This window comes from Epinephelus moara, chromosome 6 (genome assembly GCF_006386435.1).
Source record: "Epinephelus moara isolate mb chromosome 6, YSFRI_EMoa_1.0, whole genome shotgun sequence".
Taxonomy (NCBI): Eukaryota; Metazoa; Chordata; class Actinopteri; order Perciformes; family Serranidae; genus Epinephelus; species Epinephelus moara.
In genome coordinates, this window is record NC_065511.1 from 7344483 (window position 1) to 7365361 (window position 20879).

Sequence of the window (20879 nt, forward strand, 5' to 3'; positions counted from 1 at the left end):
TTCTGACAGTGTGTCACCTCTGGGTGTCATTCTAGGTGATACTGCCAAGGAGAGCAGCCTTTACAGCCGTCCCGCAGAGCCACCGCCTGCTCTTAACAAGGACACAGAGGCACGCAGATGCAACAACACACACACACACACACACACACACACACACACACACAGTTTTTCCATCCAGCTCTGGTGCACAGCAGCAATAAACTTGTACATTTCAGTGTGCTCCGAGTAATTCATCTTCATTGTCCGAGTCATCAAATCTGAAGAACGACAGTGAGACAGTCGGACTAGCATTAAATGTCCTCACACCCAAGGAGACTGGCAACATGAACACACTCTGATTCTCTATCGTCTCACTCACACACGCAATTTCACTCTTCGAAAGACAGTACGCATTCACTCATAATAGAGCATTTTTCTGAGGGGGAAAAGGGGTTTCAATTCCCCTAGACTCTACCGGATTTCTCCAACAAAAAAAGAAAAGTGTGTATTGTAGTATAAAACAGAGGATAAAAAAAGAGAGAAAAAAGTAGCAGTACCAGGCGATCGGTGACAAGCTGCCTGTCAGAAAACACAGGGATCCTTATCGTGTCCTGACATCATCTGCCGACCATTCTCCTGCAGTCACACATGACTGATGAGGGAGGTAAAAAAGTTCAACTTGTCTTTTCTCTAATCCTCACACTTTTCTTTATGGCAGGAAATTAATGGTCTCTCACGTAGGATACTTACACACACACACACACACACACACACACACACGCACGCACGTTTGTCTGCTCGCCGTGCTCATCCTGGAGCAGTGCTTTTATCATCACCCCATAAGTAGCAGCGGTAAAATTGCTTAATTAAAGCATGAATGTTTAATAAACCCTCAGGCTGCGTGGAGAGGGACCTGAGATAGGCCGTCCATTGACAGGCAGCCTCGAGGAAGAGAGACAGACGATTCCTCAACCCGCTACACACTGACTTAAAGTTCAAGTGAGTCCTTTGACAGAGAACAGGTGGAGCTGGTAAAGGCCAGAAACTTCATGAGCGGCGGGGTCACCGCCTTGAACTGTTTTAAAATGCTAAGTTGCTCACTTCTGTAGTGGCTGGGAGTGTCAGCTCCTGAGCTATACTGTAACACTAACCCCAGGCTGGTTCTGCTTGATTGTCATCCCTTTTATATTCAGGCTTAGTCACTGAACGTCTAAGCTAGGCACATCATCATTTTAGCAACCCAAAAATGCCATCAACTGGCATTTCAATGAACTCTATATGTTCTAGGGTGCTAATCAGGCTTTACTCAAGCTCTGTTTGTAAGTTTTCCTAAAAAACAGTGATGCACAAAATCCCAACATATCCTAAATAATCATGAGCCTGTAATTCATTTATAACTTACATATTTGGAAAGGCTGTGATCACATGACCAATGCACTGTAGGGAGTGAAAGAAGGAAGCGGTCCTCGTAAAGAGTCAGGTTGGGATGGTGGATGGGTCACAAAGTACCATGTTCTAAATCCAACCACATTAACCTTACTTGCCTAAACCTAACCTCTGTAACTTTATGTTAAGCATGTAAGGCATGTATTTAAGGTCATTCATGGGGCGTCTATAAGGAGCCGATGCTGTTTGAAAGACGCTGTAAACGTGGTTAATGTTGTGTGTGTCGCAGTTTGGTTTAAAAAAAAAAAAAATTAGATAAGTTCAGGAAAAGATTTTTGTTTCCATCAAAATACACTTTGCGTAGTTACGTAAAGTGCGTAAACATAACTAGCTGTCTTCTGGATGAAAGTCTTTGTCTGTTTGACCCATCCATCACCCCTCCAGCTGCTCAACACAGACTTTCTTTGCAATTGCTGTTTACATTTAACCCGTGTGTATCCAACACAACAAAAGATCCGTATTGACTTTGCATTAGCATTGTTTTTGTATTGCCAGCTTGTAAGCTTAACACATTTCGAGCCCACCTCCATGTCCATTATAATATATCTTTGAAACCGGACTGAGGCAAACAGACCTTTGCTGCACATTCAACCTTTAAGTAACCCTAGAAAGATATATCTTATACATACCTGCCAGGAACTGATACATCCCTAATAGTTCATTTTAACACATTTAATGTGATTTCACATGGGATTCTGATTTAAATAGTTATCCAGTGTTCATGTTTAAATCTGAGGCTTTTGTCAGAAACAGATATCAGACATACTGCTGTCACTGAATAGAGTGTGTTCAGCTGAGTCCTGCAGTATGTGTATGACATCTGTGTGTTCTGGTTTGATTCAGCCTGAGAAGAGAGGCTGAAATTTGTGATGCAAAATGCATCAATAATGCACCAATAAAGCACAGGGACAACATATCTCAATACTCTGGGGAGATCTGAAGTGCTCATACCACATGAAAAATAATGTGCATTATTCTGTAGCACGTATTAGCGTCAGTGTTAAGAGCTGATGTGTATGTAGAAATTTGGCTGTCTTATCAGCCTAAGCAGCCTTGTGAAAAACACTTGGCTGAAACAGATGTTGCCAAATACCCTGGCAACTTTATGCTGCAGATGCTTTAGTAGCTGTAATATGCTACTTTCAAGTAGTACTGGAAACAGAGTTGAAGGTTAAATGAATGTTAAATTAATAAATGTGTCCAGGTCAACGAGTTTTCTGTAACTTCTGAATTGCTGATGTGATGTTTTGACAGACTGTGTGGAAATCTTGTATCATGAAGGAAAAAGTGATGTGTTTTTAAAAAAAAAAAGAATAATACTGAAATTAAATTGCCCACTTCAAAATATAAAACATGAAATATATAGAAAAAATAGCAATATCTATGTATAAAGATAAAACTGTAAATCATTTCACAAGTCATACTGCAGCACTTTGTATTACAGCATATTGCTGAATACTTAACTTTTAATTACTCTGACCCTGTAGGCTGTTGCAGGATCCATACGGAGATCAATAGGAGAGCAACTGTAAAGCAACATTGCTTCAAAGGGGGGCCTTATACTTTTTATGTTATGCTATTTCTTATTTTCTGTCATATGAATATAATGTTACAATGTTGGATTTTCACATGAAACGTGGCCAGATTTTCAAATAATAAGGTAAACGAAATATAAAAGTATCCCTGTGAGCAAAAATTCTCAGGTGTCAAACCATTAGGATACTCTGTTTCTCTGCTCCAGACAAGAGACTCAAGACAAGAGGCAAGTATTTCCACAATGTAGCCTTCACTGTTACATGTAGCTACATGCTAACATAACATTGGTTGCCAATGTTGTTCAGTTTTGTCATATTAAGGATATAGCACCAGGCTACAAGTACACTGTTACATGTAGCTACATGCTAACGTCACAAAAAACATGTTATCTTGACCCTGATGTTGTTGAAGTTTTTATTGGTGATTGTTTATAGTAGAGGGTGCCATTATTCTCTGTTACAAAGTGCGTTTCCATTAACCCTAGAAATGCGCAAAACCTAAATATCGCAATAAAAAACTGGTAAGGGAAACACCTCTATATTTGAAAAAACTCTCAAATATCGAGAAATTTTTTTATGCTCTCATGAGGTGGTTTTTCCGACGTGTCGATATAGAAGTATATCGCAAAAGACAAAACACTTTTTTCGCAAATATACGTCACCAGACATGACATTGGTGAATTCCTTGTTCACGATCCTCTCCCAGAAATCCTTTATCCGTGGTCGCTGCCACACATAAGGACTTTGCCTTTGGAATACCGCTCTCTTCGTCTTCGATTGTAGTCTACTGCAACAGCAGCAGTGGCAACCGAGATGATTGCTCCAGCTCGCAAGAGATTTGGAATGTCCATCTCACTTCCACAAAGTGGAGTCTTGCGGGATGAGATTTTACAAGAAATACGGCTCATACGCAAAACACCCTTTAATGGAAACACCTGCAAGTCGCAATTGTACTTTGTCGAAACTTTAGAAATATCGCATTTATTTTGCACAAAACTGTAATGGAAACACAACTACAGACATTCCCTGGCTGCAATGACAGTGCAGAGATGCTGAGATGCGGAAGACCCTTAAATGCTGACCAATCAGAGCAGACTGGGTTTTTTTGAGGAGGGGGTTTAAGGAGACAGGCGCTAAAATAGAGCATCATAGGCATTCCAGCACTGACAGCAAGTGTTATTGACCATTAAAGCATGGAAACTACTAGAGCTGTTTTTGTTTGTTTTATTCTAACAAAATGCACTTATCTGCTACAAATGAACAGTTTTGGTTTTTTTTCTAGACCTTACTTTTCTCCTACAGCTGCACCGAGCAGTGGCGGAAGTGAAATGTTACAACGTATCCCCATGGGTGGGGTTAATTGTAACAGGCAGAAGGTAGTAACATTTGCTAGAAAAGTCTGTTTAAAACTATTAATTCAATACAATTCTATCTGTATTCTACAGGTTGATAGTGTTTATGGATCTATCTATGATAGATATCCAAACATCTGTACATCCCTCATCTGACCACCAGAGCTTCATGAATGGAAAGATCAACACATTGATACATAGTATGCGTGGATATTATATATTTTTCTCTTTTTATCTGTGATAGATTGATGGTTAGATGTATATAGATACCTATCTCTCCATCTACATCAGGGGAAGGATAGGCATCCATACAGGTATCCATCTGTTTATCATCAGTCTATCATCCACTATCAGTGGTCGGACCAATAGATGTGCATAGATTCTGTAACCTAGATCCACATGTCAAAATATGACAATGTATGCTTGTGAAACTATGTGTCAGTATGATACCTGACAAAAATAAAAAATACCAAGTATATCTCTATCTTAATTAAGGACATTAGTTTAAACTGAATATAAGTTTGCAGTGCAAAAAATAGAGAAAATGTGCTGTAGGTGGCTTAGTTGTAACACAGCATTACAGCTAATCTTGCTGTGTGGAAATGTTATCGAGACTAGCAAACACACACTTATTAAGATGATATACGGTTGGATTCTGTGACTAACATAGACAGCTCAGTAATCGAAAACCAGTTATAACAAAGACGTTTACTGAAATTGGCCAAAAACACTCCCCTGAAAAACATCCAATCTCACTGTTTGGTGGTGTTGTGGTCAACTACGAAGCACGAAAGGATTGACCCTGTGACTGCTTAAAAAGTCTGTGGTACAATTTACCCCGTGTTAGGTTATGCCCTGCTCCCCCCAACCTGAAAATCACCATAGATCCTCTATAACAACACAGAGACACAGTATACAGACATATTCTGTGTTATGAGGAAGAAAACTTTAAATAAAACCATGAGAAATTTATGAGCTGTGAGAAAATTCTATACTGGCTACTACTTTTGCCATTTGAGTTGAACTGCAGCAGCCAAAAACAATGCACATGACAATACACAGCTGGGTAGGAAAGTTTAGAGGCTGTAGCTGCCTTTAGGCCTATCAGTGGCTTCTGCTGATGCCTGACCCCACATACACTATGTGGCTACAGGCTGGATGCTGGCAGTTTTCATGTTTACTATTGTCACTTCCTTCAGTATCACAACTACACCCGCAGTATATTCTAATCAAGCAGTTCCTTTAACAGGAAGCACAGCAGTAAAGCCGTAATGATGCCAAATGCTCAACACAGCTCCATCCTTTTAAAGTTTACCCATGGTGCAGTGCTGGACTTGCTGTATAGCACATGTCAGAATCCTTCTCCCAGCACTCCCATTATTTCTTTAACACTTCTTCTTCTTAAATACATCAATGAGAATTGTCAATCGGATTTGACTTGGAAAGAAATATCTGTGTTGCTTGTAATCACACTAATCTCCAACAGTTCCAATGAACATTAGAGAGGTGAACGTGTCGTGACCACAAATAGGACCACGCACGTTTGCTAATTGTCTTCCCTGCCTCCGTCCCAAAAGCTCCATATGAAAACTTCTTCAAACAGACTGCGGGGCTCCCTGCAAGCGCAGCAACCTCTACACCAGCACAGAGCATCACTGCCATCTCTCCTCAGTTTATTTCTGCCCACACGGCGCCCCCTGTGGTTAACACCACACCTTGCTCTCTCCACATGCTTACAGACACACACACAGCTTTATTCTCTCCCTCGGTCAGCCACCCACACTGAGTCACGAGGGACCAGTGCGTGGTTGCACCAGTGTGTGAGCCATTTTCTGGTGCGACATTTCGCCGCACTGTACGTCAATACTGTGTACAGTGTGTATGTGTGTGCACACACGTATCCACGCATATGAGCAAGAGGAGTATTAGACTTGCTTTAGGATTCCTCAGTGCTCCTCGTGGAGGCGGGTTGGAAATCCCTTAGTTTAGCAACAATGTGGTCCGGCCAGGCAGCAACTTGGAGGGAGAGACTCACATTCATCTTCCTCAACCCAAGCTGGCTGCCAGCAACTGGAGAAAATAGTGCAAGTCAGGAGAGTTTACGAGTATTTCTTCCTTCTTCTTTACACATGTTGTCACTTTTTTGGATCGTGTATCAGAAGGGTCTGTTACTATTTTGTTACCCTTCCATCACAGCCAGTATATCAGGCAGCACTGATTAGACTGTGATCAAAGTTGTGAAATGATGTATCACAACACCGTTCTGGCATTTCCACAACTGACTGGCGTAGTGTAGGCAGTTAAGATTTAAAAGGAAAAAGTTTGAAGTCATATTTCTGTTGCTGTCAGTTTATGAAACATACCCAGTTAATCCTTGTTCTGCTGCATTTGGGACTAATAACAAAATGGTTGTCCAGCTGGTCTGAGGCCAGTTGGGTGTGAGTCTTTAAAAAACATTTAATACAGTGCTCTCTGGTGGACAAACTTTTTAGAAGAGAAGTAACATGTATTTGGATAAAAGCCAAATTGCGACATGCTCATTTTCAGTCACACTGACCCTGAAAGACATTTTGAATTTTAACCACTGTTGGAAAGAAGAGATTCTCAGCTTTCTAATGATATCAGTATTGCTTTTTGTATTACAAAAAAGTGCACATTACATACTGACTGTTACCAAGGTCTGAGAAAGCTTGGCTGCAAAGATACATAACAATGGTCTTCAAAACTGGGAGTGCATGCTGTACACCCAGGGTGAGAAATACACAAAACAGTTTGGATTACTGTTATTTTGTCGCCAGCAAGGTTACAAAAACAAGCATACCCAACAACACGGTGCAGGAGACTGAGAAAATATTGTTTGTATGCTAACTGTCAAATGGATCTCTGTTCTTCCAACACAGTCAGCAATGGACTCTATATGACAATATTATCGACTTGGATTATTTCATCAGTGTTTCCCATTCATTGACAAGACTATGTCAATGTGTCTGCGCCGCGTTGACATATGATGTGCAGGGTACCCTGGTTGTGTTGGTTATTTGATGTTTTGGGATGTCGTGTCAATTTCTGCCTCTCACATGCATTGTCTGGTTTCAAAACACACTTCTGATTTCACAGGAAATGTACAGTTTGCATACAGTCTCTACAACACACTACATCTGTGTAACACCACAAATTAAAGTTTTTTTTTTCCTTTAACAACAAACACACACGGTTTTAGCCAAAGAACAGGGTTTGGCATTACAATCATATGGGAAGCGAACACCGGCCTCCTGCATGTAAGACGGGGGTTGTTCGACCCAGTCACCACCCCTCCCATAACTTTTGTTGCTGTGTGGTCATTTCCCCCGATACCGCTGGGTACAGTTAAACAATGACGGCGACCGGCCGTATGTTATGCTGACATGAAAGGATGGCTTTTTTTGTCTGTGTCTGATGCTGCAAGTTACTGACCAAGTGCCTGTTTTCAACGACTTCAGACTGAGACCTGGTTGTGTCGTCTTGCCTTCACTAGCTTCATAATTGTCTTTATCATCTGAATGTAGTAATAAAAGTTTCATACTCTGAGAGACAAGACTTTGGTTCTTTACAATCAAACAAAAGCCCCAAATGACCAAAAATCAAAATCCATGTTTATCTAGAAATGAGCCGTTGCAACATCTAATGTGATTTTGATACAGCATGCTACCTTTAGGTAATTCCCTTGGGATTATGGCATTGGGTCATGTAGTTATATAAAAGAAAGAATACACTCCATGTAAAGCTGATGTTTCAGTCACACTCTGCGTCTCGAGATAGTAGTCACCAACGCTCACTGATTGTGTCATCGGTGAAAACACAAACAAACAAAAAAACAACACACATACTATTTGTCATCAGTGCATCTCGCCTGGACGTGACACACAACTCCCCATGACAGAGACCTTTACAACACATACACACACACTGCAACTAGTCATAGCTTGTTGACAGCTGCGTCACTGTCATTGCTACAAGTGCCATGCTCCAATTTCAGCCAGGAATCAGGATTTAAGAAAACTGGAAGCAAGAAAAAGAAAGCTCTGAGAGAAAAAAAAAGGAAAAGAATATCCAGTGCTTCGGGTAAGGATATATTCCCCAGGGTCCAACATGATGATAGAAAAAATATATATCTATACTGTGTGCTGAGTTGGCAGTTCTTGTCAAAGGCAGACTAGAACATATCATCTTTGCTTGTTCAAGCATCAGTAACTATAGCAAACACAGAACCATGATCGACAAAACAGACAGACAGCCAAGACAGTTCCCTCAGACCCTCCATCTTCTATATCCACTTCTCCGGGATCCTGTCCCAGCATGCATTGGGCCAGAGTCAGGGTACACCCCAGACAGTCTATCACAAGAATGGTGGGCTTAAACAAACACATCAGAGGAGTGTAAATTAAGAGCTGGATCCTTTACAAGGTGCACCCAGTGCTGGTGGGACTTGCATTTCATCCTCAAAGGAGACAGCACAAGTCACATATTTTAGAATTTAATGAACAAGATGCTGACAAAGTATATATATTTTGGACATGTTTCATGGTATGGAGCATTTTGTTAAGATCTTGGCAAAGCACTGAAGTCAAGTTTGCATTAGCTGATTGGCCTCAGCTGCTTCATTCATGCTTCACAATCACTGGCTCCGTTTACTAGCTGATTGGCAGCATCCAATCATATTCATATAGGAGCCCAGGGCTGCTTTTATAACCACACTTCTGACTGCTCGGCTGATACTTCATAATGCTGTTAGGTGCTGCATCAGAACCAACCCAGCCTTCTTATGTGCTAAGCTGTTGGTACTGCAGGGTTTACCACACTTTTATTTAATTGTGGTGGCCCACCACTATTAAAACAACTGCCGCCATTTTTTTTTTTGTTCTATTTTTGGGACTAGAGTGCACCCTTAAACAGTCATTGCGCTGGGTCTAAAAGGTCCTCAGCAGGAGCTGCTTCTGTCATCCATCAGTCTGATCTGATCAGGTCTGATTGGATCCACTGATCAGTTGTCCACCCCATGACTCAAAACTCCACAAACTGCTGCTGAATAAAAAAAGACCAAGTTTATCAACCAAGTTTTACGTCAACACATGATGGACAGTATATCCAAATGTACTATTATTATTACCTTCACCAAGGAGGTCATGTTTTCAGTGCCCTTTGTCTGTTTGTTAGCAGGATTATGGAAAAACTACTGGCCAGATTTTTATGAAACATGATGGAAGAGTGTAGCATTGGCCAAGGAAGAAGGCATTAAATTTTGGGTTGGATCCGAATCATGAAGTGGATACTCAAATAACTGTCTCTTTCATTAAACTTGCAATATATGCCCACGGCTCTCACTTCGAATGTCACAAGCAAACATAGAGGTCGCTGAGCTGAAATAACATGGGCCAGCAGTGCAATGCTAACAACAACAACGCTGCTGACAGAGCCAACAATGTTATGCAGTGTTTCTCCTATATGTATTTATGCTTTGACAACAAAAATGCCACTGTGGGTCAGGATGGTTTTATCAGCAGTAACCTTCTTATGAGCATGATTGTATACAAGGCCAACATGATCTCACTCCAAAGTTGTCAAAAACCAGCGCTTGGTCAGTGACGAAAAAAGCTGTCCTTTAACTTCAGCATAATACGCAGTCAGTCGCCATTATTGTCAAGGGGGAAACACTGCAACGAAAGCAACAAAAGTTAAGGGGGTGGAAGTTGACATAGAGTCTTAGAACTTCAACGACCAACACACCCAGGGTACCTTGCATATCATCATTGCATTGTATCTTGACGTGGAAAGTCCATGACCAAACGTCAATGTGTGATGTTGCCAGGGTGAGAATGTGTTGACAGGGGAGCTTGTATTACAACACACAGATGGAGCGTGACTATTTCTCTGCAGACAACATTGCTCCACTAAATCCTTACATAGCAAATAGTTGTTTGCCGCCAGTCAATGCCCTGAATGTCGTATCTTGCATCATCAGCATTGCAAGATAGGGATTTTGGTCTTGGCAGAGGACTCTGCTTCAAGTGCCCTTCTATTTTAATTGTAACACCCTGGGATTAACAATATATTTAAGCTTCCATACATCCTGCAGTGTTTTGTCATTGACTGATGACTGTTTGAACACAAACACCTGGTAAATATGATTTAGCCACCTGATTTTTCCTGTCTACTCCAGTAAATGATGACTGCGAGAAGGTTTTGTTGAAAAAAACTGACCAGTGCACAATAGATTGTGGAAGAGCGATGGCTGTACAGTAAAGCAGAACACAAATTTACAGAAAAAGGAGCTGTATTTCTTGGCCACATTTGAAGGAGATTCAGACATGGGCCAGGTCTTGTTGGTACTTTATGGTGTATTCAGTCTAGAAAAGCAAACATTGAATAATTCTACCACTCAATTGGGATACAGTGATTGACATGCATCTTCTACGGCTAATTTGGGATTTTCAAATTGTCACGTACCATCAAAATCTTTGTTTCGGTACCAATACCAATATGAATTTCGATACTTTTCGATACTCTTCGGTACTTTTCCTAAGGAAAGTCCTTTTGGATACAAACCTTTAGAACAATAAATAGTAGGGGTGTAACGGTACCAAAAAAAATCATGGTTCAGTAAGTACCTCAGTACGGACGTCACGGTTTGGTAACTCAAATGTCCCACCAAGTTTGTGTTGTCTCGTGTTGTCTCCCTTTACGAGGCAGCCTTTCTCTTGTCTTTTTTCACATGCGCCAGCTGCGAATGTTGATACAGGTGTTGTCATACACACCACTTGTGCAATCTGTGCTCCAATAGGAACAAGAAAGGCGTTTGTGTGCATAAATGAGTAAAATAAATTAACTAAATTAATGAATTGAATCAATTTCAAAGTACCGGTATTTTCCAAATGCAGTATAGTATTGTTTGGAATACTCTAGTACCGCGGTACTATTTTAGTACCAGTATACCGTGCAACACTAATGTAGGCCTAAAGAACATGCAAATTCCATACAGGGAGGCTCCAGCAAAATTGGTTTCAGCCATGGACCTTTGTTTTTGCAGTGACATTGCTAAGAACTGTGTCTTCTCTGTGTCTCGGAGCAGAGTGCTTTTTAGTCTGTGACACTGTGTCCTTGTTTGCTTATTTTCTAAGCTTTATTAAATATTTCACACTTGAAAATGACTGCCCAGCCAAAAGTGAGAGTGCATAATAAGCAGCCAAGGTCACAACCCAGATGATCCCATGGCATTGTGGGTAAGTTGTATCTGTCCTCCTCCACCTTCAGTTCACTTTGTTGTCCATTTCTGGTGCTTTCTCAAAGCTATCACAAACATGTCTCTTTTGTTCAGATTGAGTCATGTGCTTTCTCATCTCCTCACATCTCTCACATCCATCCTTTAATCACTCACTGCCTCCCCTGCTGTCCACCGAGGGCTAACAAATGAATCCTTTCCTGCTCCGTGCCACACCACATTTCGTGACACAAATCACACCCATCCACACACATGCACAAATATGCGTTGGAGGTCTACCAAAATGGATTTCCGTGGACAGTATCTCCGGACTGAAGCTACCAACAGCCGATATTTTGTCCCAGAACCTTTAACTTTGACCATTTGAATGTCAGAACATTCCAAAAATAGCCCTGAAATCACCAGTCCTCTCGACTTAAAGGTTAAAGATTTCTCACACAGCACAGGAGCTGTGTTCACATGGATGTATTAACATACTCCTGCTCAGATGAAATAACGTATTAAGGGATAATTATTTATATCTTTTCTTTTTTTTTTCAAATGACATTTCTATGAAGCTGCTCTTTGCAAATCTTTTGTGATTAAAATAATTTTCAAGGATATTTGTTTTTATGTCTCCCAAAATCAGGGACATGGAGACTCTTAATTTAAACCAGAGTGATATTGAATAAAAACACTTACAAAACATGTGATGTATCCTTTCTTCCTTTAAATATGATCAAAAGGTCACATTCGAATCAATAAAGGTTAAGCACTTCCCATTGATCATCTTATTGACATAGTAAAACAGATGATCAAGCTGTACCATATCTGTCCTTCCAGAGGTTGACCACACTCACTGGGCAACATCTGATTTTGTATTATTAGCATCGGCTGCATCACTCTGAAGGTCAATATATTAATCTAACCATTCACCTCATATACACAAAGGGCTACTCCTGGAGAGTCACACATTAGATCATGGACCCCAATTTTATAAGACTGTCTTCAGAGACCTCCACCTGAAAAGATATTGGTTGTTAGATTAAATTAAGATCAGAATTCTCTAATTGTCAACTATAGTTGAGGAAATAACTGTGGAGGAAGTGAAACCTATGATCAAAATAGTCCTTTTTTTGACTCTTACTTACACTGGCCTTACGTTATAGTGAATTAAATAGTGAAAAGAAACTATTACCCATTTTTCTGGGGACCCCCTGAAGCTCCCTCAAGGACCCCTGGGGGTCTCCTGACTCCTGACTGAGAACCACTGGCTTAATCAACACCATGCTTACTAGGAACTGAAAGAATGGAAAATGACAAAGAAAATCACCATGTTTCTCTGATCATTGTGAAAGACGTTAAGGTAACGGCTTGTTGCCACCTTCTGCGTTGACTGAAAAGGACATTATTGGGGCGAGTATGTCACTTGCTACTGATTGATTTGGTTGAAACAAAACAAACCCCTTTTCAAACAGAAAACGCTGATATTGGACAATTCTGCAAAACCCTGGATTATTTACCAGGGTTATGTTTTCAAGTACCACTCCTTTCTTTTTACAAAATTTATGCAGGCAAGGACGGTATGGTTAAGATTGAGGAATGATTCTAACATACGTTAAAAGTTAGGAAATGATTGTAAGGTATGGTAAATGTTAGGAAATTATCGTACAGTATGGTAAAGGTTCGGAAATGATCGTAAGGTATGGATGAGGTTGGGAAAGGATCGTAAGGTATGATAAAGGTTGGGAAATGATTGTATGGCATGGTAATTGTTAGGAGATGACTGTAAGGTATGGTAAAGGTTAGGAAATGATTGTATGGCATGGTAATTGTTAGGAGATGACTGTAAGGTATGATAAAGGTTGGGAAATGATTGTATGGCATGGTAATTGTTAGGAGATGACTGTAAGGTATGGTAAAGGTTAGGAAATGATTGTAAGGTAAAGTAGAGGTTGGGCAATGATTGTAAGGTATATTGACGGTTAGGAAATGATTGTAAGGTAAACATTGGGGAAGACCATAAAAGGTGAGGGAAACGACCATAAGGTATGGTGAAAGTTGGGGAAGATTGTAAAAGATGACGAAATGATCGCAAGATATGGTAAATGTTAGGGGATGATTATGAAGTATGGTAAAGGGTTAGGGGAGAATATAAATTCTGGCTGAGGTTAGGAAATGATTAAAAGCTATAGTAAAGGTTAGGGAGGACATAAGGTATGGTTAGAGTTAGGGAATGACAAAAAGGCAACTTAAATTGTAAGCCTGTGACTAGATGCAAACCCAGTCGTACTACATGTCCATCAACCACCCCTACTTCAGTACCCTTGACCATGCACATTGCTACAAAATGGGCAGCTTACTTCCCACAGTGGCAGTGAAAATTGGCACTGGAGATACATTTTGATGTGATGTGGACGTATGACTACTAAGTTAATATAACGTCAAGCTGAATCAAACAAAGTGCCATCTCTTCACTCTGATTGCCAGGCTATGTTTGGGAGGCACCAGAGAAAAGCTTTCTAATTCTGAAAAAGTAGTTTTAATATAAAGTTTCTATCAAAGAGAACCAGACTTTTCTCTGTCCCCTCAGCAATAAGCTGCTTGGACAAAGAAAACTGCATAGAGTTCACTTTTCTATGTTATATTTCCATTATTATTTTTGTGCTTTGGGCATATAAGGCCATATGAGGAGAGGTTGAGCACAAGGCAAAGCTCCCACACTGCCTTTAAGGAGGCAACTCCACATCTAGCCCCCATCAGCTGGACACGAGCAGAGCTCGGGTCCTGACAGAAGGTCTCACCCCTCCATCTGCTACTGGGCGGGACCCTCAGTCCTTCTGCAGAGAGGGAGTGAAAGAGGCTGAGAGACAGACTGTAATCTATGAAGTCCTCGGTTACTGAAGGTGCTGAGACCAAACGGGTCCAGCTGCGTATTGCCTGACCCAAGCAACAACTATCTATCCTCATCAAGCCCGTCCACCTGAGACAACTCCCCCTCTCAGCTTGTCAGCCTCTTCACTCTCCTTTATTCCCCTCTCCCACTCTGTCTCTGTATCTACTGTCTTTCATCCATTCATCACTCACAACTATCACCCCTCTCTTCCTCTCTTCACTGCACAGCGGGCAATAACTGCCTGGATCCCCGACCTATTTCCACACAGAATCCATTACGTCTCCCCATCCTCTTTTTATCTTCATCCACCAATTCAATCCATCCAGTCACCCATCCAGCCAAATATTCAGTGACTGCTTGCCTCTTCCATTTGAGCTCATCACAGGGCTCCATAGCCACTCATTCACTCTGAACCCAGGATTATCATCCAAGAGGCGCTTCGCCCGTGTGGGTTGAAGCACATAGAGGGAGAAGAAAAGCTATAATGCGTTCTTCTCTTTCTATCTCTCCACAAGCCAACAGTGGATGGTATATTTCTTTTTTATTTTTCACACCTTAAGGCACAAACAGCCCACACCCCGCTGTTGAGCACCATAAGCGGGATTACATAAGTGCCATAACTAGCAGAGAGGAGGCTGGGGCGGCAAGGGGATATTAGCCGCTCTGGAGACTGGAGGAGGATAAGGCAGGAGATACCCACCGCAACATCTTCTCTGCTTGGTTGGCTTCCCACGACTGGCTCAGTATCAGCCCACTATCAGCCTGGGGAGGGAAAGATCGGGAGGCAGCAATGGTGGCTCAGAAGAGGAGGAGGAGGACTGAGAGAATAAGACCACAGGCTGATTAGGGGAAGCAACTGAGAGAAGCAGAGGAAGGAGGGAGAGTTAGATGGTGGATAGGTTAGGGGAAGAAAAGGCAGCCAAGAAATGTTCCATCCCTCTGGCCATAGTCCTGATGAAGCCAGGATAGAGATGTCAGGCCACATCCCGTCTGCCGAGGAAAGGGGAGGGGAGCCGGGATCAAGCAGCAGACAATTAGACCTCAAGCCACAGGCCCTTATTCCATTGCATTTCTGCCTCTCTCCTTCTATCTTCCTCTTTTGTCTCTCTTTACATCGCCACCCCCCTTCTCTTCTGAGCATCCCCAGAGCTATCCAATATCAGCACTTGATTCTCCTCTATTTCCTCAGGCTTCCCGGAGGCCGATCGAGTGTCCCTCCCTGGACTGCAGAGGGATGGAATGCGGTGCCGACCTTGCAAGGTCACAGAGCTCACTTCCATCAGATGAAACCCTAAACCTTCCATTTGCCTCTTTCTGTCCCTCTTTCTCTCCTCTACTTCAGCCAAAGCACTCCACTTGCTTTTGAGCCAATGTCACACAATTATCCTCACTTTTCACAAATCATACACATTTTCACTGGCTTGATTGCTACTGAAGATGCCATTTCTCTGCCATTTTGCTGAGAGCATGCTAAAACTCCAAGGGTGACCTTCTGAGGTCAGACCAAAAAAGTAAATGTAAAAGTAAATCTATTTTTCCCATAGTCTCTTGAATGCATGACTTGTTTTCCCCTATTGTTTTACAGAGAGGCAAAGATAATCGTTAATCTTTGCACTTACATGCTTTTGGAAACTGTGCAGTTGATATATGAACTATGATGTAATCCCCTCAGCAAATAATATTTTACAAGTCATCTTTTTTTAGTTAAAAAGCCATAACATCTTTCATACTCACCATTTATCTCAGCATTTTTTCCACTCTCTTTCACGCTGGGTAAACAGTTTTCCAGGTAAACTCCATTGTGATAACAGCTATCCCCCTCACTGAGCTGTGGCGGCGGCTCCCAGCACAGACACGGAGTCTGCATGATGCCGCAGGGCCTGTTAGACGTGCTTGAGGCCAGACAGTCCTCTAGCCACTGGCACAGCATCTGACAGGCCGCCATGCTGGGGTTACGCTTTCCCACCACCAGGTACTCAGTTTTGAAATCCCCGTCGCCATCCGTGATGGCCTTTCCCACCCGAGGAAGTCCCTTCCTCATTTGGAGGAATTGCTTTCCGGCCTCCAGGAAGGCCACTGGGGCAGAGGTATCGCACAGCCTCACCACCTCATCAAAGCTCTCCATGCCCAGGTAGGTGCGCGTGGTCTCCAGGAAGGAGTCATACTGGAAGGTGCGGAGCTGTGACGGCACGCAGTCCTCGGTAGGTTTGGTGACCTTGATGAAGATGGTGTAGCGCCGCGGATCAGGGTTCTGCAGGGTCCAGGAACAAGGCATGGTGGGGAACACTGATGATGACAGGAAGAAGCCAAAGAAGCGGCTCTGGACTAAGGTGGAGCAGGAGTCTGACTCTGGGCCTGAGGGGGCTGCGTGGCAATAACCCTCCATCAGCAGCAGAGGGGCAAAATACAAGAGTAGCACTGGGAGAGGCCACCTTGAATGGCCAGGAATTCGAGAAACAACGCTTGTCATGGTTTGCAGATGAAGGGAAGGAGAAGGTATCATAGGCTGATGGCTGGTCTCTGGCTTTGGAGGACTCAACTTCCACCTGTGTAGGGCAAAGGAAGAGGAGTAGAAGGAGGAGGAAAAGGACGTGGTGGTGGAGGAGGAGGGGGAGGAAGGTTGCTCTCAAAGATCCAGCAATCGGCCCATGGCTGCATCAGTCTGCCCCGAGATTCACAAGAACCTGTGAAATGGAAGAGACGAGATATGAATTAGACTTCGTATCTCATCAGACAACGGAATGGGATTACACTGCTTCTATTTATCTCCGCAATGAGAAATCAATCTATCAGCTGTTATTGTTTGCTCTGTAAACTGAGAGCCACTGCAGTGACTTGGGCTCTGGAGAACGACGCGTGGAATAGAAGCAGATGGAGGGAGGGAGCCAGTGGTTTAGTTAAAGTTTTTCTCCATTGCACAAGTTCAGATTGGTCTTTTCCTGAGAGACGACTGTTTCCCTCACATGTCTGCTCCCATACTTCACCTGCCAGCTCATTAATTTGTCCAATTATAAGACTATTAATTACAAAAGAGGCAACACCTGCAGCCATTCATTACTCCACTTTATCAGGGATGAGACACAGACAGCAACGCCATGATCAATAGTCCTTTTTGTTTTTGCTTATTAAAGCCAAAACAATTTGCTGATGTTTTAAATACACATTCATTAGATGATAGCACTGTATTTCACTTTTTGGCCCATTTCTTTTATTACACATCTCTTTTACATTATACAAAGGACTGCTTCCCCTTGAGTGGCTTTGCTGTTTTAAATAGTTATGATTAGTGTTTCTTTATGGAAAACCTATGACATGGAAAATAGTCTTAAAATGGTAAACAATATCATTCAAATACAAACTCCTGGTTTGTTCTTGTAGCGACTATTGTGCAGTTGTCAGCTGAGTGTGCTGATTGATTTGAAATGAGTGTTTTTTTTTAAGGAAATTGTCATGTGTTGTTTAAGTTATTGTATGAAAAACAAAAGGTGCTCAGTTTGCCACACTGATGAATAATTACAAGGACATCAGAATGTTCAGTGCAGGTCTGAATGAAAAGGAACAGAATATTTTGAGAAGCAAACATAACATAACCTCCAATTATACACCACAGCTAAACTGATAAGTTTTGGGAAGGTGGTAGTCAGAAATTGCATTAAATGATCTGCAAACACACTGGACCTCAACATTAAAATACCATGTATTTATTTTATTTAAAGCTGCACTAATCAATATTGTTTTGTGTTAACAAAAACTCAAAATGAAAGAGGTCACCCACAGGGCTGAACCCACATAGAACAATCACCAACTTTGCAGATCTGCTTCTCTGCAGAGTATTTTAGAATATTTCAGTGGATTTTTTTGGTCTTATAGTCCACAACATTACAGGCTGCTGATTTCAGCCAGAAAGGTCTGATACCCTTACCTGCCCAGCAGACAGACCAAGTCAGTGATCCGCTGGTAAAGACAGAGGAGCATTAGGGGCCAAAGTGCAAGATATTGCTCTCAGGAGTTTGTGTGGGCCAGGGATACATTAATCAGCACATCTGATTGGTAATAGTACCAATACACACCACCCAATCAGGTAATTGCCATGATTTAACTAATCCACATTAAAGGGGAACTAATGTTTTTTTCAACCTGGGCCCTATTTTCCGATCTACTTTTGTCTAAATGAGTGATAGGAAGTTCAAAATTGCATTTGTAAGGTCACTCCAGCGGTAACTTCCTGCAACAACTCAAATCTCGCGAGACGTGAGATTTCAAAGCCAGACTTTCACTCTCTGAGTGAGTGTTTTGACCTGCCACAACAAACGTCCAAATTTTTACCCGATTTTGACCAACTGGATCTGGATGAGCCATTTGAATTTGATGACCGCCTGTATTTATTTGAACACGGAGTACACAGACGTACACGGAAGCAGAGTTCATTGAAACTGAAGAGCGGACGAGGAGAGAGAGGGAGCAGCAACAGGCAGAGGAACATGTCCGAATCCAGCTAAAGGTAAACACAGATGTTCATTTCTCCTTTCCGTTATGTTGTCGGATAATTATACTAACAATCCCAGACTATCTGTGTGAAACAAATGCACTTTTAGTGGACGTATTTTGACGTTGTTTGACGCTGTCTGAGTGCCCTATTATTTAATATAGTGTGCGCTCACGGGCTGCAGGCAGGTCAGCCCTAGCTTCGTACTGGAGCAATGTCAAATATTGAACATCCTATCACTCATTTAGACAAAAGTACATCGGACAATAGGGCCCAGGTTGAAAAAAACATTAGTTCCCCTTTAAATATAATTTCTTTGTCATTTCAGTTAAGAAAATTAGATCCAATCAATCAAAGCAGACAGCCACAGCATCACTGGCCTCATCCTAACTTACATAATTACTTAATAAATTAGTACTTAATTGAGTTTACAGTTATTGCCTCAGTCCAGACCTTGACTCCACTTTCTCCACCAAGCTGACATTGACCAATTCTTCTGGCATCATGACATGAAACACGTTCTCTCTGGGTAACATAAAACATGAGTGCCATGGAGGGACTCGATCAGAGACTTAACCCGTTGTCAAGCTGTTGTCAAGCATCGTGAAGCGATGCACCCGAACCAATGAGGAGTCAGCAGAGCAATGGCAGGCACTATGGATAAAGATAGATGCTGCTTTGGAGGCTGTTCTAAGTCGACAGAGCAGGTATGTTGGCATGGCATTGCATTAGTGTGGATTTGAAGAAGTATTTTACTGCTAGAAAGATTGCCTTTTAATAAAGCTAGGATGTCTTTGCAGTAGAAAAACACAAATACTTTTGAAATTGGTGCTACAGAACCAGAGAAAACAGACGAAAATTACACTTTTGCTCAAGAGGGAGAAAACCTACAACTACCAGAATGCACTGTGCCACACCAGACCAATAAACGCTCCTGCTGGTGGGTAATGCAATGTCAGTTTGAAACAATGATGTCAGGCTAGCAACAAACAATCTCTTACAGCAACAACAGTGCACTTAAACATGTTTCTGAAAACATTTGAGGCAAGAAATTGGAACACAGTAATAGAATCTTGGTTTATATTTGATCAGCGCTGCCTAGTTTTACTTTTTGATTTTCAACAAAAGACAAAGACTTTTACTGAGGAGATTGTTGTTTGTATCCTGTGTGAAACTGACATCAGGTGGGTTCAAAAATGAATCCAAATGAACTGAAATGTTGCTCTGTGTCTGCTGGATGAGTAAATGGTTAACTGTTAGCAAACACATTTGCCACATCAACGTCATAAGGTGATAAAAGTTAAGTTAAGTTAACAGCTTGTTATGCTGCCCCCAAGTGGCCAAAAACATGAATTAATTGCTGAGACTTTATGCTAATGTATATTCTACTATATAGGGCAAAGCAGTGGTGGAAATTTTAAAAAGAAAGACAAAGCCCAAAGAGTGGTGGCCGTGACCTCCCAATCACAAGGTAGCCAACAAATATTCACGATGGATGCAATAGTGAGTCGGCCAATGTACTAATCTAGATTAAATATTTCAAACAGCAGACAAGTCACAAAAATGGCCTCTCAGTAGTAAGTCCAAAATTAAAAAAAAAATGACAGCCATACATATAGCCAGAAAAGTCCATCTAAATGACATGGTCTGATCAGGATCTAATTGTAGTGTATCGTCCAGTTCTTGAAGAGCTTGGGGCTTCTTGTTCCATTGACCCCGAAATACGAAATATGATCTTTAAGCCCATTCTCTGGGCTAAAAAAAACCTCTAAGATTAGTTCCACCTGGCCACAAATTTAAATGAGGCAAATGTGGCAGTAACTTTGACTACAGCCACCACTAGATCCCCGTCTGGGTCCTTGATGTCGATTTCAGATGGAGAGAACCTGATGGCCGCAGTGTGTTATTTAGCCAGGGACACCAGCACTGTGAAGCCTTCCACTGATCAAAC

The 20879-nt window shown here is 41.8% G+C and overlaps 2 protein-coding genes across 2 annotated transcripts in view; one reads left to right on the forward strand and one right to left on the reverse strand.

Annotated features, from left to right (window-relative positions):
• tsnare1 (T-SNARE Domain Containing 1) overlaps positions 1 to 20879 on the forward strand; it is a 1274638-nt gene that overhangs the window by 759964 nt on the left and 493795 nt on the right. The window lies entirely within an intron of this gene.
• The window catches only part of adgrb1a (adhesion G protein-coupled receptor B1a), a 253455-nt gene that overhangs the window by 171029 nt on the left and 61547 nt on the right, over positions 1 to 20879 (reverse strand). Inside the window, exon 2 of the mRNA XM_050047694.1 lies at positions 16177 to 17126. Within this exon, the coding sequence (XP_049903651.1) occupies positions 16177 to 16945 (769 nt within the window). The 5' untranslated portion in view covers positions 16946 to 17126. The remainder of the gene's footprint in view (positions 1 to 16176; positions 17127 to 20879) is intronic.